This window comes from Typopeltis vanoorti, chromosome 7 (genome assembly GCF_054136105.1).
Source record: "Typopeltis vanoorti isolate ZY-2024b chromosome 7, IOZ_Tvanoo_1.0, whole genome shotgun sequence".
Classification (NCBI taxonomy): domain Eukaryota; kingdom Metazoa; phylum Arthropoda; class Arachnida; order Uropygi; family Thelyphonidae; genus Typopeltis; species Typopeltis vanoorti.
In genome coordinates this window covers 125902458-125917858 of record NC_143555.1, presented here as the reverse complement: position 1 = coordinate 125917858, position 15401 = coordinate 125902458, and the positions used below count along the sequence as shown (strand labels likewise).

General features: G+C 35.7%; 1 protein-coding gene across 1 annotated transcript in view; it reads left to right on the top strand.

Annotated features, from left to right (window-relative positions):
- Positions 1–15401, top strand: part of Rab3GAP1 (RAB3 GTPase activating protein subunit 1) — a 584727-nt gene that overhangs the window by 125247 nt on the left and 444079 nt on the right. The window contains exon 8 of the mRNA XM_090395461.1: positions 11789–11894. Coding sequence (XP_090251587.1) covers positions 11789–11894 — 106 coding nt within the window. The remainder of the gene's footprint in view (positions 1–11788; positions 11895–15401) is intronic.

Genomic DNA, 15401 nt, shown 5'->3' with positions numbered 1-15401 from the left:
TCTCAATGCGGTACACAGCTTGTATTTTTTGTATCCAAAAATGCTTAAATCGACACACACTTTTCCAATTGACATATGCTATGTTTTGCCCATAATGTCAACCTATTCAACTCATCCTGCAAGCTTTTTGCATCACTTTGATTAATTATTACCCTATTCAACTTTGCATCATCAGCAAAGAAAATATCTAACTTCAAATTATTTCCTATATCATTTATGTACAAATTAAATAGCAGTGGTCCAAGCACAGAGCCCTGCAGCACACCACTAGTCACCTGCTTTCGCTTGGATTCTGCTCCTCCATATACTACTTTTTGGTATATACATGTATATCAGCCATCCTTTTATCTATATCATCAATTTCATATCCCTCTATCGTTTGTTGCAGTTTGCATAACACATTTCTGCATGGTATTGTGTAAAATGTAAAATCCAGCAGTATCATCTTTTAGTTTTCCTTTATCCAACTCATCTGTTACTCTATTATAAAAAGTTAGTAGATTACTAAGCATGACTGATCCTTCACGAAGCAATTTCCTAAGTACATCCAATTCATTAACCTCTATAATCACATGACTCCCTTTCACCTCTGCCATAACAATATCTTCACTTGGATGATATACCCGAATATTGCATAGTCCTAAACCCTGCTATCTAGAGACCAAACATGGAACTTTTTTTTTCAAGCCACTCCAGGCCTCCACTAAGTGGGGTGCTGTCTCATAGCAGGCGATGAAATTCATTTTCCACCTAAAGACAATTACAAACATCTGTGTCCATGGTGGGCACGGATATTTGTAGCCTTTTGTTGCTAACTACTGAATATAGAGCTAAGTGCTATGCTACTTCTACACCGAATGAAAAAATTTAGATGTATCAGGAGTAAGTACTAGAGCTGTTGCTTAAACTGAATAAAGTAAAATTAAAATCACTAAGAAATTATATTCTTGTTTAATCCTTTATCCAAATGTAAGCAAACAAAGTTTGTGCATGAAATATGGATGGCTTGCATCTGAATGGATTTGGTGTGCAGAGACTGGAAAAAGTGTTGTTGAATGAAGTGAAAGTGGATGTGCAAAATCAGGGAAACTAGAACCATTAAAGGGGGGGGGGGAGAGGATATGCAGGCATTAGTGAGGTAGTTGAGTGTAAGGATGTATATAATGTGCCTGAGCTAGTACGAAGGACGAGAGATCAGAATGGGATAGTTAGTATAACGTATCAAGATGGGGTGGGACAAATGGACCTCTGCATTTCATATACTAATGCCAGGAGTATTAGGAACAAGAAGGAAGAATTTTTGGCCTTGGTTGGCTCTTCCTGGCCACAGGTTATTGGCATTAGTAAAACATGGCTGACAGAGGCAGAGGATGATATAGTTAGCAGGATAGAATGTGAAGGGTATAGTGTGTTCAGGAGGGACAGAGAGAATAAAATGGGGGGGAAGGGGTGTTATTGATGATAGCTGATGAACTGCAGCCAAGGAGAATAGAAGTTGTATTGAAGGATAGTGAAAACAGTTCATTTGAGGCTATTTGGTGTGAGATTGAGACTAATGGAACAAAATGTACAGTTGGGTGCTGCTATAGACCAGGTGATGGAATAGATGGTGTAGATAGTATGCATAAACAAATTGATGCAATGAGTGGAAGGAGGGTAATTATTATGGGAGATTTCAACTATGGTAACATTGATTGGAAGGAGGAGAGGACACAAGTGAGGAAGGAACCGGATATTATGCAGTTATTAAGGGATAGCTATCTGAGACAGCATGTAAAGGAAAATACTAGGGGTTAGAGTGCTTGACCTAGTAATAGCATCTGAGTGCCCTGGCATGTAAAACTGCAAGGACTGAATGTTGATAGTAAATGGGAAGTGGTCAAGGAGTGTTTGCAGGAGGTAATGGCTGACTCTATACCTAGAGTCCGAATAGTAAATCAAGTAGGGGTTAAATGGATGAATAACACCATTTAGCTTCAGCTGCAAAAAAAGAAACAACTGTCAAGGGAATTTAAGGAGAAAGGTGACCTGCAGGCTCACGAATGGTATAAAGCACAGGCCAGAAAGGTGACGAGTGTGGTAAGAAAAGCAAAAGGGGATTATGAAAGGAAATTAGCCATGCAAGCTAAAGAGAATCCCAAACAGTTTTTTCGATATGCTGCAAGTAAGAGAAAAAACTGTATACGGCAGAATGATTTTAAGGAATGCCGATGGTAGGGAGGTCACTGAATCAGTTGATATGGTGGAATTACTGAGTGAGCACTTTGCAAGAGTATATTATCCAGATGGTGACATTGAAGGAATGAAGGAACCATTAGTTTATACAGGAATTGTAGTGAATGAAGTGGAGGTGAATAGTCTATTACAAAACCTTAATGTGAATACATCTGTGGGATTGGATGGTATACCAGCACGGGTCTTACATGAAGCGGCTAAAGAATTGTCAGTGCCCTTGACCATATTGTTCAATGTGAGTCTCGGGTCTGGTTTAGTCCCGAAGGGGTGGAAAAAGGAGAAAATAGTTCCACTGCATAAATGAGAATCCAAGACAGCTGTTGCAAATTACCGACCGATCAGCATATCAGTAGTCGTTGTCAAGGTCTTGGAGAAAGTAGTCAAAGTAGAAAGTAAAATACAGGAATTATGTGGGGGACAGCATGGTTTTGTGAAGCAGATCATGCCTCAGTAATTTGCTCAAGTTTTATAACACAGTGACGGCTGAACTGGATAGGGGTAATGGGTTTACAGTGATTCTGCTGGACCTGGCTAAGGCCTTTGACAGGATACCACATGGAATTCTAATCCGTTAACTGCAGCATACGGGGATGGATATAGGGTTGGTGAGATGGATAGGAGGGTGGTTGATAGAGAGATATCAGAGAGTAGTTTATTCAGGAGTAGAGTCCAAAAGGATGGCACACACCACTAGTCATAGGCTGTCTTTTGGAGTAGTCCAAAAAGACGGCCTGTGACTAGTGGTGTGCCGCAAGGTTCTGTTCTTGCACCACTACTATTTAATTTGTTCATTAACGATATAGGAAAGGATCTGAGAGGAACAGTTCATTTGTTTGCTGATGATACAAAGTTGGATAAGACAATACTGAATGCAGATGATGTGAGAATTTTGCAGGATGATTTGGATAGTTTGGAGGTCTGGGCTAAGGGGAATGGATGTCAATTTAATGTGGCAAAATGTAAGGTTATGCATTTTGGAGTGAAAAGATTAGCATCAGTATACCACATTGATGGAACGGTACTCCAGGAGATTGATGAGGCCAGGGATTTGGGAGTGTTGGTGGATAGGGTGTTGAAGTTTAGGGGGCACATTGCAAAAGTGGCTAAATCAGCTCATCAAATCACTTGGTTGCTAAAAAATACATTGACGAGCAGAGACAAGCAAGTTATTGTTCCTCTGTATCGAGCCCTGATAAGACCTGATCTTGACTACTGTGCCCAGATTTGGTCACCTGGCTTTCTTCTAGATGGGGAGGAGGTAGAGAGGATCCAGAGGCGAGTGACCAAGATGATAGTAGGTCTATGGAATGAACCTTATGAGGACAGGTTGAAGATTTGTGGGTTGCAGAAATTGGTTCATAAGCAGAAAAGGGGATGAGGATATGATTGAGATATTCAAATTACTGAAGGGTTTCTATAGGATTAATTCAATGGATATTTTTGAGAACAGGTCTGGTGGCAGGGACTAGGGGCCATCCATGGAAGCTAGGCAAGAGTGTGGTTAGTAAGGGTGTTAGAGCTTGGTTTTTTACTTTTAGAGTGGTGAATGAGTGGAATAAGCTGCCAGAGTCTGTTGTGGGTGCTATGACTGTGAATGAGTTCAAGGCAAAGTTTGATAGATACTGTGTGAATGTTGAATAGTTGATGAACATAATGTCCAGGGCCTCCCTCGAATAGTCTAAGGACTCCTTGGAGTTGCTCATAATAATAATAAATATCTTTACAACAAATGTAATGACTTCACAGTTGCTTTAGCATCCTACAATTTTGCACATCCTTTCAGACATATATCATGCTATGCAGTATGGGAAGGACCACTAAAGGATTAAACGAGAATATTATTTCTTGGCTAGTTTAATATATAAGCAAGGGGAAAAAAAAAAAAAAAAAACTGAATAAGAATTCAGCAGTAGGATTTGATTGAATATCAGCATAGTTGCTAAAAATGTTCAGCTAAACTGACAGTGTGTTGTTGACTTGGTTGTATAATTTGAGTCCCAGTACAGTAAAGATTGTTCAGTAGTGGAAAGAATCTATGATAATCCTATTGTACAAGGTGTTGCAGATAGATGGACACCACTTCACCATCGCTGAAGTGGTGGTGAAGATTTTAGGAAACTTGGTAACAGCCCACATATAGAAATTAGATGACATAGAATTTATACTTTGCAATGAATAGCATGAGTTTACTAAGAAAAGGTCATGTTTGAGTAACTTGCTCACATTTTATAATAATATTATTGTTGAATTAGACAGTAGGAATGGATACAGCATAATACTTTTGGAATTTGTTAAATCTTTTGATAGGATATAGCAGTGGTGTTCAACCTTTTTTACTATGCGAGCTACATTTCTATAAAAAGTTATTCGCCGATCTACTCTCTTATATAGATCACGTTCCCCCAACCTGATATCTGATTGCGTACAAATAAACACTTTATTTGTGTATTTAAAAATTTATTTATCACTTTAATTATTTTAATACAACAAATATTTTAATAAAACAAAAAAAAACAAACAAATATATTGGAATAAAATATTTATTTTATTCCAATTTTATTCCAATTTTCCAAAGTTTTCTCTATTTTGGAAAACCAAAGTTAGAAATAACAACAGATTGATTACAAACTCACAATTGACAGGAAATGCTGTTTGATTAAAAAAAAAAAGTTAATATGAAATTTGGCATTGTTTGGACCTAGCAATATTTTCATAGTCAAGTTGATATGAAGAAGTGGCCAATCGCAGACAATCAACCAAATGATTCTTAATTGATTTTTTATGACAATCATATTTGAAAAAGCGGATTCTGACAAGTATGTCGATCCGAAACAGGACAGAATTTTTTGTGCAATATCAGTTAATATTGGGAATTTTTCATGTGCATATTTCGAAATGACTTCTTTATTTAATGATTTTAAATGTAAACTATTCTGAATGTTTATTATCTCAAGTTTTACTTCAGCTTGGTTTATATCAAACAGCCACTAATTTTATTTGAAATTTCTGTGATGTTCAAGTTTTCTTGAAATGGATTATTGTTAAAAGATACAATCATTTCAGTTTTATTAAAATCTTTAAATCTTGAATTTATTTCTTCCTCAACTAATTCTATTTCACGAATAAATTCTTTTAAATCATAGCAAAGCATTTCTTAATTTTGTTCAAAAAATTTTAATAAATATGGGAGATGTCTAAATTCATGGTCATTTATATTTTTCTTTAATAAAAGTAAGTATTGTTGGAAAGTTTTTATTGAACTTAACATGTCGATTAAATTTTTATCTCTACCTTGTAACTCTAAATTTAAATTGCTTAATTTTGTACAGAAATCTACTAAAAATGATAAGTGTAACAACTATCTTTTATCACTCAATTGTGGATAAATATCTCCTTTTTCATCAAGAAAAATTTTTATATCATTAATTAATACAAGCAATCTTTCTAAAAATTGACTTCTGCTGAGCCAGCAAACATTATTGTACAATAGATGTTCCCTATCATCATCTACCTGTAATTTAAATAACTGCCGTTGCAGGGCTTTTCCTCAAACAGAATTTACAATTTTAAATGTAATATCCAAAACACATTTTGTGTTTAATCTTTTACTATACAGTACTTGTTGGTGAATAATACAGTGGTACGTTAAAAAATCTGGATATTTGTCATCGTTTTTACATAATGAAATGAAGCATGATTTATTACCTATCATTGCAGGAGCACCATCAGTAGTAATAGACAGTAATAGTGGAAGTTTGTGTTGTTTCACAAATTCATCAAATGCCGAAAAAATTTCTTCTCCCCTAGTCCTTCCCAATAATGGTATAATTTTCAAAAGTTCTTCTTTACTTGAATAATCTTGAAATACCATGCGAATAAATACCATTAACTGAGCAATATCAGTGAAGTTGTTTGATTCATCAAATTGTAATGAAAATGCAACACACTGGTGAATGTCTGCAGCCTAGAAGTAGTCTCTCTCTCTAGCGACATTTCGAACTGAGAAGCTCCTTTCTGGAAGCGGGAAACTCCTCTCTCGAGCAACATGGCTGACTGAATGATAGGTATCAGAAAGGAGTGTATGGGGAATTGCAGAATTTCAGGAGACAAGTAATGTAACCCAGAGATCAATATTTGGTCCATGATATACAATACTTACAAAATGATTCAAATAGACTGGAACTGTGGGCATGTCAAAATGGTTGGCAGTTCAATATTAGTAAATATAAAGTTATACCTGTTGATGTAATGAGATATTCAATTATGTATTATATTGGTGGGAATATAATCTATTCTAGAAGAAACTGATCAGACTGGGGATCTTGGAGTTTTAGTAGATAGGAAGCTGAAATTTAGGGGCTATATAGCAAAGATTGCAAACAGCTCAGAGTGTAATTGTAATGCTGAAGGTGCTATGTTCATTTCAGCATTACAGGAGGATAAGGAAGTTTTTTTTGCCTCTTTACAGGGCTTGATATGAACTTACCTGGACTATTGTGTACAGATCTGGTCTCCTGGATTCTGAAGTTATGTGAATGCAGTGAAGAGGGTGCAAAGGAGAGTATCAAAGATATTGGGACTAATGAGTATAGATTATGAGAACAGATTAAGGATTTGTGGATTACAGGCACTAGCTAACAGGTGAAAGAGGGATGATATGATTTGAATTTTTGTAAGCATCATATAGGATACCTGCAGATGGTATTTTTCATTTTATGGTGTGAGGAAAGAACTAGAGGACATCTATGGAAATTGAGAATGAATTCCATCTAAAAATTAGATGAGAATTAGATTTTTCTTTCATAGATCAGTTTCATGATTGGAATGGATTGCCTTTGGAGGCAGTGAGTGCAGGTGTGTGTGAATGAATTCAAGAAATGGTATGAGTGTTCAGCTGGTGTGGGTGATAAGTGGTTCCCCCCTCCTCGATGAGTTCCTGCTCCCTGTAGGTCCTGGTCATCATTATCACGGGGGGGACACAGGGAGGAGGAAAACAAGAAACACACTGGCCTTCTTGTTTTGTGCTTATTGGGTTTATCAACTCAAAGTGTTGAATTACTTATAGGTACACATGATATTCTTAATGCTAGGACTGTCTTTCAGAAAATGCCAAACTGTATTCAAAACAGTGTGATTTAATGCCTATTTCCTCATGGAAAAAAACTTCTAAAATGCTAAAATAAAGATTATTTAAATTAAGGGGATATTAAATCCCACATTGTTTTAAAACCGAATAAGAAATCTTTATATTTAAGTAACTTAATGGGTGCACCTGTTTGACAACTCGTATAGCAGAGTATATAAGTTCTTTTTGCTATACCCTTTGGTATTAATTTGGTCTAGCTACTCACTGATGAAGCCTCAAAAAAGGCTGAAACTGGTCTGGGCAGTGACCTCCCACCATAATGTAATAACAGCGTACATTTCCTGGGAAATGTGTTTTTACATTATGGAAAATATCAAGAATAGCAATCAGAACTTTACCACCTTTGCTGCGAGTTGCCTGGTATTGTACTACGTACTAGGACTACTTGCATTAGCTCACGCTAGTAATCACCGATACTTTTATAGTTTACTATATTCGGCATGAAACTCTCTGATTTCAATCTTTGAGTTTCTTATTCAGTTTTAAAACAATGTGGGATTTAATATCCCCTTAATTTAAATAATGTTTATATCACCGAAATGAAACCTGTTGGCTCTTTATATTCAAGTAACTTAATGGGTGCACCTGTTTGACAACTCGTATAGCAGAGTATATAAGTTCTTTTCGCTATACCCTTTGGTATTAATTTGGTCTAGCTACTCACTGATGAAGCCTCAAAAAAGGCTGAAACCGGTCTGGGTAGTGACCTCCCACCATAATGTAATAACAGCATACATTTCCTAGGAAATGTGTTTTTACATTATGGAAAATATCAAGAATAGCGATCAGAACTTGACCACCTTTGCTGCGAGTCGCCCGGTATTGTACTATGTACTAGGACTACTTGCATTAGTCACGCTAGTAATCACCTTCTTTGTTTCTTCCCCTTTCCTTCTTCTATCAAATTCTACTTTTACATTTGTTTTGTATTTTTAGCATTCTGCTATTGTCCATTTGATTCAGATGTGCTATCCATTTTTGTTTATATTTACTTATATAGTAGTTAATTGGTTTATATTCAGGGATTGTAAAATTCCTTAATTTGTGTCATGATCCCACTTAGTATATCCAGTTATTTTTCTGAAAAATTTCATTTCTGCTATTTGAATTTGATTTTCATCTTTCTTTTTTATGATCCATGTTTCACTTCCATGTAGTAAAGTTTGTTTAGGAAAGACATTGTATATTCTGATTCTGTGTGTTTTTGCCAGGAAAGGCTTAAATACATTATTTATTATGCTGTTTACTTTAACAAAATGTGATGTTTTAATGTTTGTCTTTTTCATCTTCATATGAAAAATCACTGATATGTACCCACAAATGCATTACTTCTGCATTACTTCAACCTTGGTATCACTTTTGGGAATGGCTCCCACTGATGAGACCACAGAACTGGTCTGGGTGGTGACCCCATCCCATAATGCATAGCATTATACATGTCCTTAAGGATATGTGCTTTGCATTATTGGATACTAAGACAAGTGATATGAAGTCATTAAAATGTACAATTAATGTACTATATACAAGTTTCCCACTCGTGAAGTTACTTCATGTGCAAACTTTGTTTGCTTACACTTGGGGAAGGATTAAACCAAGAATATAATTTCTTGGCATCTTTAATTTATGGAATAAGAAAGAAATTGTTTCAAAACACTAAATTAGCTGTATGGAAGGCAGTGTTCAAACCAGTTTTAACTTATGGATCTGAGAGTTGGGTTAGAAATAAAGCACTTGATCAAAGACTAGAGACCTCTGATATGAGAGTTCTTAGAAAAATTAGTGGACTGAACAGATGGCATCAATGGAAGTATAACATTAAAAATGAGAATATTAGGGAAGAACTTGCCATTGTTAGCATTCAGGAATGTGTTTATGGAGCTAATCTCAGGTGATATGGTCACATAAATACAGAGTAGCCATAAATTAACTTTCCCTCTTTGGAGGTATCTGTAGCTAAAACTAATACATGGAATGAGACCACATTTTATATTGAGACTTTCGAAGGCATGGGGAGATGAATTCCACGAAAAAAAGATTTAGTACCAAGAGTCGTTGATAGGTCGATGAATTTTGACGCTGGCAGAGCCAAAAGCAGTGAAATATTTGCAGTAAACACAGGTAAAAAGGATTATGCAAATTTTACTGTGCGTACGTTACAGCAGCGCCACCAGTTCCACTTAAAAAGGGATTGGAAACGTTCGGGCAGTTATTCGAATGACTGACGAATTGTGCTCGATATGCATCTTACCCTGCCTCAGCGTGCTTTACTCGTTAAGTTGTTAACAAGTAAAGTTGCACTTAAACAGTGCAATGCCGTAACGGTCCTTCGGGAATTTAGAAGGCTTCATAACCTGCATACAGGTCCTATGTCAGCTGTAGCACTGAGAGCTATGATTAAAAAGTTTGAAGAAACTGGATCACTAGGAGTTACACCTGGCAGAGGATGGAAAGCAGCGCAAGAAGAGACAGTAACATACGTCGCTACTGCGGTATTTGACGACACAGGGACCAGTACTGGTCCAAGCACTCGTGCCATAGCTCGCAAACTTGATATGGCTTATGGTACAGTCTGAAAAATCTTATGGAAAATGTTATTATTCTATTTTATCTGCCTTTAATGTACTTATCTGCTTGTTTTCAGCTCTGCCAGCATGCAAAATTTCCACTATCAGCGACTTTTGGTACTAAATCTTTTTTTTTTGCGGAAATCATCTCCCCATGCCTTCAAAAGTCTCGATATAAATTTTAGTCTCATTCCATTTATTGGTTTTAGCTACAGATGCCTCTAAAGAGGGAAAGTTATTTTATGGCCACTGTGTAGAATGGGAGAGGAAAGATTAGCAAAACAAGTGGTGTCCTTTACCAGGTTGGCAAGGAAAAGAGCAGAGGAAGACCAAGATGCAGGATGGATTGATACAGTTAAAAGCATCTTAAAAGACAATGTGTTAGATATAAGGTCTGATAATATTGGAATCTTGACAGATAACAGATTAAATGTTCTCTTCAAGAATTAGGCATTTGCCTGTTCCATCTTCACTGGTCTTTCCATCTTATAACTGATCTTCCTCTCCCTTCTTTCTCTCTCTCTCTCTCTCTCTGGTCTATATCTATCCACCTATTTTGGTAGCCAATATCTTTCCATTTCTCTCTGTATTCCTTGATCTTTCAATTTATGTTATAAATATCTATGATGTCTTCATTTCTGATATTGTCCAATTTTGTGTACCCTTTAACCACTCTACCGGCCAAGACGTCTATAGATGTCAAGGTTATCATGGATGCGACGTGCATATTAAAATTGCAATATCATTGATATTACATTGAAATATATGATGCATACGAAGCGTATGAGGATGCGTATTTTATCCATAATGGCCGATAAGGTGGTTAACTGTTCTTAAAAATCTCATCTCTGCAGCTTGTATTTTACTTTCATCTTTCTTTTTAACCATCCATGTTTCTGAACCATATAACAGAGTGAAAGTGACCATTATTTTATAAAATTTTAACCAAGTTTCTTTCTTTTTTTTTTTTTATTTAGTGTAATTTTAATTGTTTCACAGATTTTCTGAAATTTCTTTATTTTTTTCATGTATATCTTTATCTTTTAGACATGTTAATATGCAGCCTAAATAATTAAACTGTGTCATCTGTTTTATTATTTTTTCATAACTATTTTTGATCTAGTTAAGATCAAAACAATGATCCTGACATTTAAATGCCATTACTTTTGTTTTCTTTTGTGAAATTTTAAATTGTATTGTTGGTTTGTTTAATTCATAAACTGATTTTGAAGGCCATCTTCATTGTCTTGTAATATAATCTGATTGTCTATATACAGTATTAAGGATTAAACTAAATATATAATTTATACTCTAACCAAGTGAAAAAACTTCCAACATCTTTCTCTAATCCAGAGTAATTTAATAAGGTGTTGACACCTTTTGGCAACTCGTATATGGAAATATGACTTCTGCATTGCTTCAACCTTGGTATCACCTCTGGGGCTGGCTCCCACTGAAGAGACCTCAATCAAGGTCTAAACCAGTCTGGGTAGTGACCCTTCCCATAATGCATAGCATTATACATCTCTGCAAGGAGGTGTGCTTTACATTGTGGGATACTAAGGCAAGTGATGTGGAGTCAGTCTGCCTTTGCCACGAGTTGCCCCAGTCCTGAAGATACTTCTAGTGCAAACTTTGTTTGCTTATACTTGGATAAAGGATTAAACTAAATATATAATTTATAGTCTAACCAAGTGAAAAAACTTCCAACATTTGATTCAAATGTTTTTCTGCATATTAAGTCATAGTGCTTACTTTTATGAATAACTACTATGTTGTGATTAATAATTGTGAATAGAATTTTTTTTTTGTTTTATAATGCTTCTGTTTTGTTTTGGAACAGAAATGCCCTCTTCTTGATCCTCCACCAGTAACAGTATCAGTACGATTTACCTATGTCTTACAAGATTGGTCTCTTTACAATTGGCCTCAGCCACCTCCTTCAGCAGGTAAGTGTAGGGCAATTTAAACAGCATATTTCAAAATGTTATTTGTGACTGCAAATACCCTATTGTAGTAAAGTTAAAATTAAATATATAAGTGGTAAACTATATTTTAATATATCTACATAAAAGCTTTATTACTAATTTGCTAATTTTTACAGCAATGCTGAAGGGTCACAGCTAGATAATTGGAAGATCTCTGCATAGCCTATAAGGAATGTAGAGCAGACACCAGGTCTTCTGGACAATCTTCACTTTCTTGTGATGTGTTTCAAAATTAATTATCTGCTTCGATGCTGAATGCAAGATGATTGGTTGAAAATTAGGACTTTGTTGACCAAATTGTATTCTTTATAAACTCAAACCACAAACAAATATGATGGTGCAACATGATGAAATATCATGTTGGATGTGGTGTCACCTGGTTAAACAAGGTCCCCATTGTTTCTATAAGGGGAAACAAGGGAAAGGTGAAAAGTCAGCTTCTGGAACAAACTCATCCTCAGCAGAGCTGAAGATAGGTATCATCGATTTGAGAAATATTACAGAGAGAGAGAAAGAAGAACTTAACCTGCAAAAAAATTAGTATTATGTCACTATAATTGGTGTTACCAAAACAAAGATTAAAAGAGGCAACATACTGTTATATAATAACTGTGAGAGCTTACATACAGTCATTAGTGCTCAGAGAAGAAAGGATGGAAAGAGTTGCTCAAGGAAAAGAAGGAGTAGCTATAGTATTCAACACTAAATACGAGGCTAATCTTCTTGATTGGGAGGCAATTTCAAGTAGAGTGATGTGGGCAAATATCAGAATGCGGAACTGGACAATGAAACTTATTTGTGCCTATGGTCCCACAGAGGGTCCTACTAAGGGAGAAGTGGAGCAATTTTTTGAGGCTTTAGAGAAATCATCTGACACAATGAAAAAAGGAAAAGTTGGTCCTTGTTGGGGATCTAAATAGCAGAGTAGAAAATGATTGTCAGACATACAAAAATATTTTGGGAAAATTTGGAGAAAAGAGCAAAGCTAATAATAATAGAAATCCAATAACAGACAAATACCTGTTGTTGGATTTCTGCTCAGGACATGGACTGGTTATTACTAACACAATGTTCCAACATAAAAATGTGCACAAATTCACATGCAGAGAAGAGGCAAGGAATAAGAAAAGTCTCATTGACTATGTTATTGTTGATGGTGATGTTTTCTCCCTCGTGCAGGACACTAGAGTGTACAGAGGATTTGACATTGAAAGTGATCACTATTTAATCTTGAGCAGGATAAAATTAAATTTCATATTGAAAATAAGAAAATTTTAAAGAGAATAAAAGTCGAGCAGCTCTCAGATGTGAACAGTACACTAAAATACACAAACATTATCAAAGAAAAAATAAAAAAGTTTGAGAACAGGAACCAAACTTCGGAGATTCAGTGCCAAGCCCTGGGAAAACATTGATTGATTCAGCCAGAGAAGCATTTGCAAGGATAGAAAAATCAGGATCCCAAGGTGGATGCAGGAAGTTAAAGAGGCAGTGAAGGCAAAGAAGAAAGCATATCAAAAGTTCCTGGCAAAAAGGTCAGTTGTGCTCTTAGAGAGCACAGAGACAAATGTAAGAAAGCTAAACACTGTGTAAAACTAGCTAAACAAAAGTCATGGGAAGAATTTGTTAAGAACATAGAAAATAAATATCAAGAAGGTGGCAAGATATTCTGGAGGTTCTTGAAGAAGCTCAGAAATGGAGAAAAGAGTGCTGTAACAGGAATTACAGCACTCTATAAAAGTGACATGAAAACTGGAGAAAAAGATATTCTTGAAGTATGGAGTAATTACTTCGAAAAATTGCTAAATGAAACAATCAGTGACATCACAGTGGTAAAAAATACTGACCAGGCATGCAATCAGGAATACATATCTATACTAGAAGTAGAAAAGCCATCAAAAGCCTGAAATGTGGAAAGGCAGCTGGAGTAGAGGATACTCCACCAGAAATATCGACAGAGGGGCGAATTCCTGATGATTGGAGTGGAGCGCTCACAGTACCCATATATAAAAAGGGAAATAAAACTGAATGTGAGAATTACAGAGGTATTTCCTTACTGAGCGTTCTTGGTAAGATATATGCAAGTATACTTGAGAATCGGTTGAGAAGGATTGTGGAAGAGAAGCTTGGTGAAGAACAAGCTGAATTCCGGCCATATAGAGGCTCTCAGGATCAGATTTTCGCTTTATGACAGATAGTTGAGAAATCATGGGAATATAACAAACATCTGTATTTAAGTTTTGTTGATCTGGAAAAGGCATATGACAAGTTGCCAAGAGAGAAGCTATTCAAAATGCTGCAGTTGTATGGTGTCAGTGGGATATTATATCAAACAATACTTAGTCTTTATTTGAGTTGTAAGTCGGCAGTTAGAATTGAAGGAAGTACAGGAAGATGGTTTAACGTTAAATCTCGGTCAGACAAGGATGTACATTATCCCCTCTGTTATTCATTATCTATATGGATCACATTATGAAGGAAAGTGGTATTAAACCTGATATCAAAATTGGAGATGTTAATCTCAGGTCTTTACTTTATGCTGATGATGTTATACTTCTAAATAAATCTGCTTTAAGTCTGCAAGATTCTCTGACTAAATTGAATAACTGTTGTAATAGATATAGTACGAAGGTCGGAAGTAACAAGTCAAAGACAATGCAAATAGGCAAAGGCATTAAAAATATCAACTGCATTGTGAATGAAGAACCTATAGAACAAGTAAGACATTTCAGATACTTAGGCACGATTTTTAGTGAAGATGGTAAATTAAATATGGAAATAGACAACAGAATCAACAAAGCTGGTATGGTAGGAAGTCAACTGAATAAATTTATATGGAATAAGAGAGAAATTAGTCAAAACAATAAATTATCTGTATACAAGACAGTGTTCAAACTAATTTTAACTTATCGATCTGAGAGCCGGATTATAAAAAAAAAAAAAAAAAAGACTTGACCAAAGACTAGAGACTGCAAATATGAGAGTCCTGAGAAAGATTAGGGGCATGAGAAGATGGCATCAATGGCAATATCATATTGAAAATGAATATATTAGGAAAGAACTTGACATTGTTAGCATCCAGGAATGTGTTAGCAGAGTTAATCTCATGCGGTATGGTCACTTAAACAGAATGGGAGAGGAAAGATTAGCAAAACAAGTGTCTTCACCAGATTGTGCAGGAAAAAAGACCCAGAGGAAGACAAAAATATAGGTGGATTGATACAGTAAAAAGTTCCTTCTAAGGAACTTTTTATACAGAAATAAGATCTGGTAATGCTGGAGTCTTGATTAGGTAACAGATTGATTTGGAGGAAAATTGTAGATAGGAAATTAAGTAATATAAGTTTTTCATGTAGCACTATTATATCCTGTACACCCTTTGAGAGTACCTGTCAGGAATTTGATGATGATCATCAGCAGTTTTCTAGCTAGAGCATGTCAACTGACATACGAAAGAGAAAACACTCT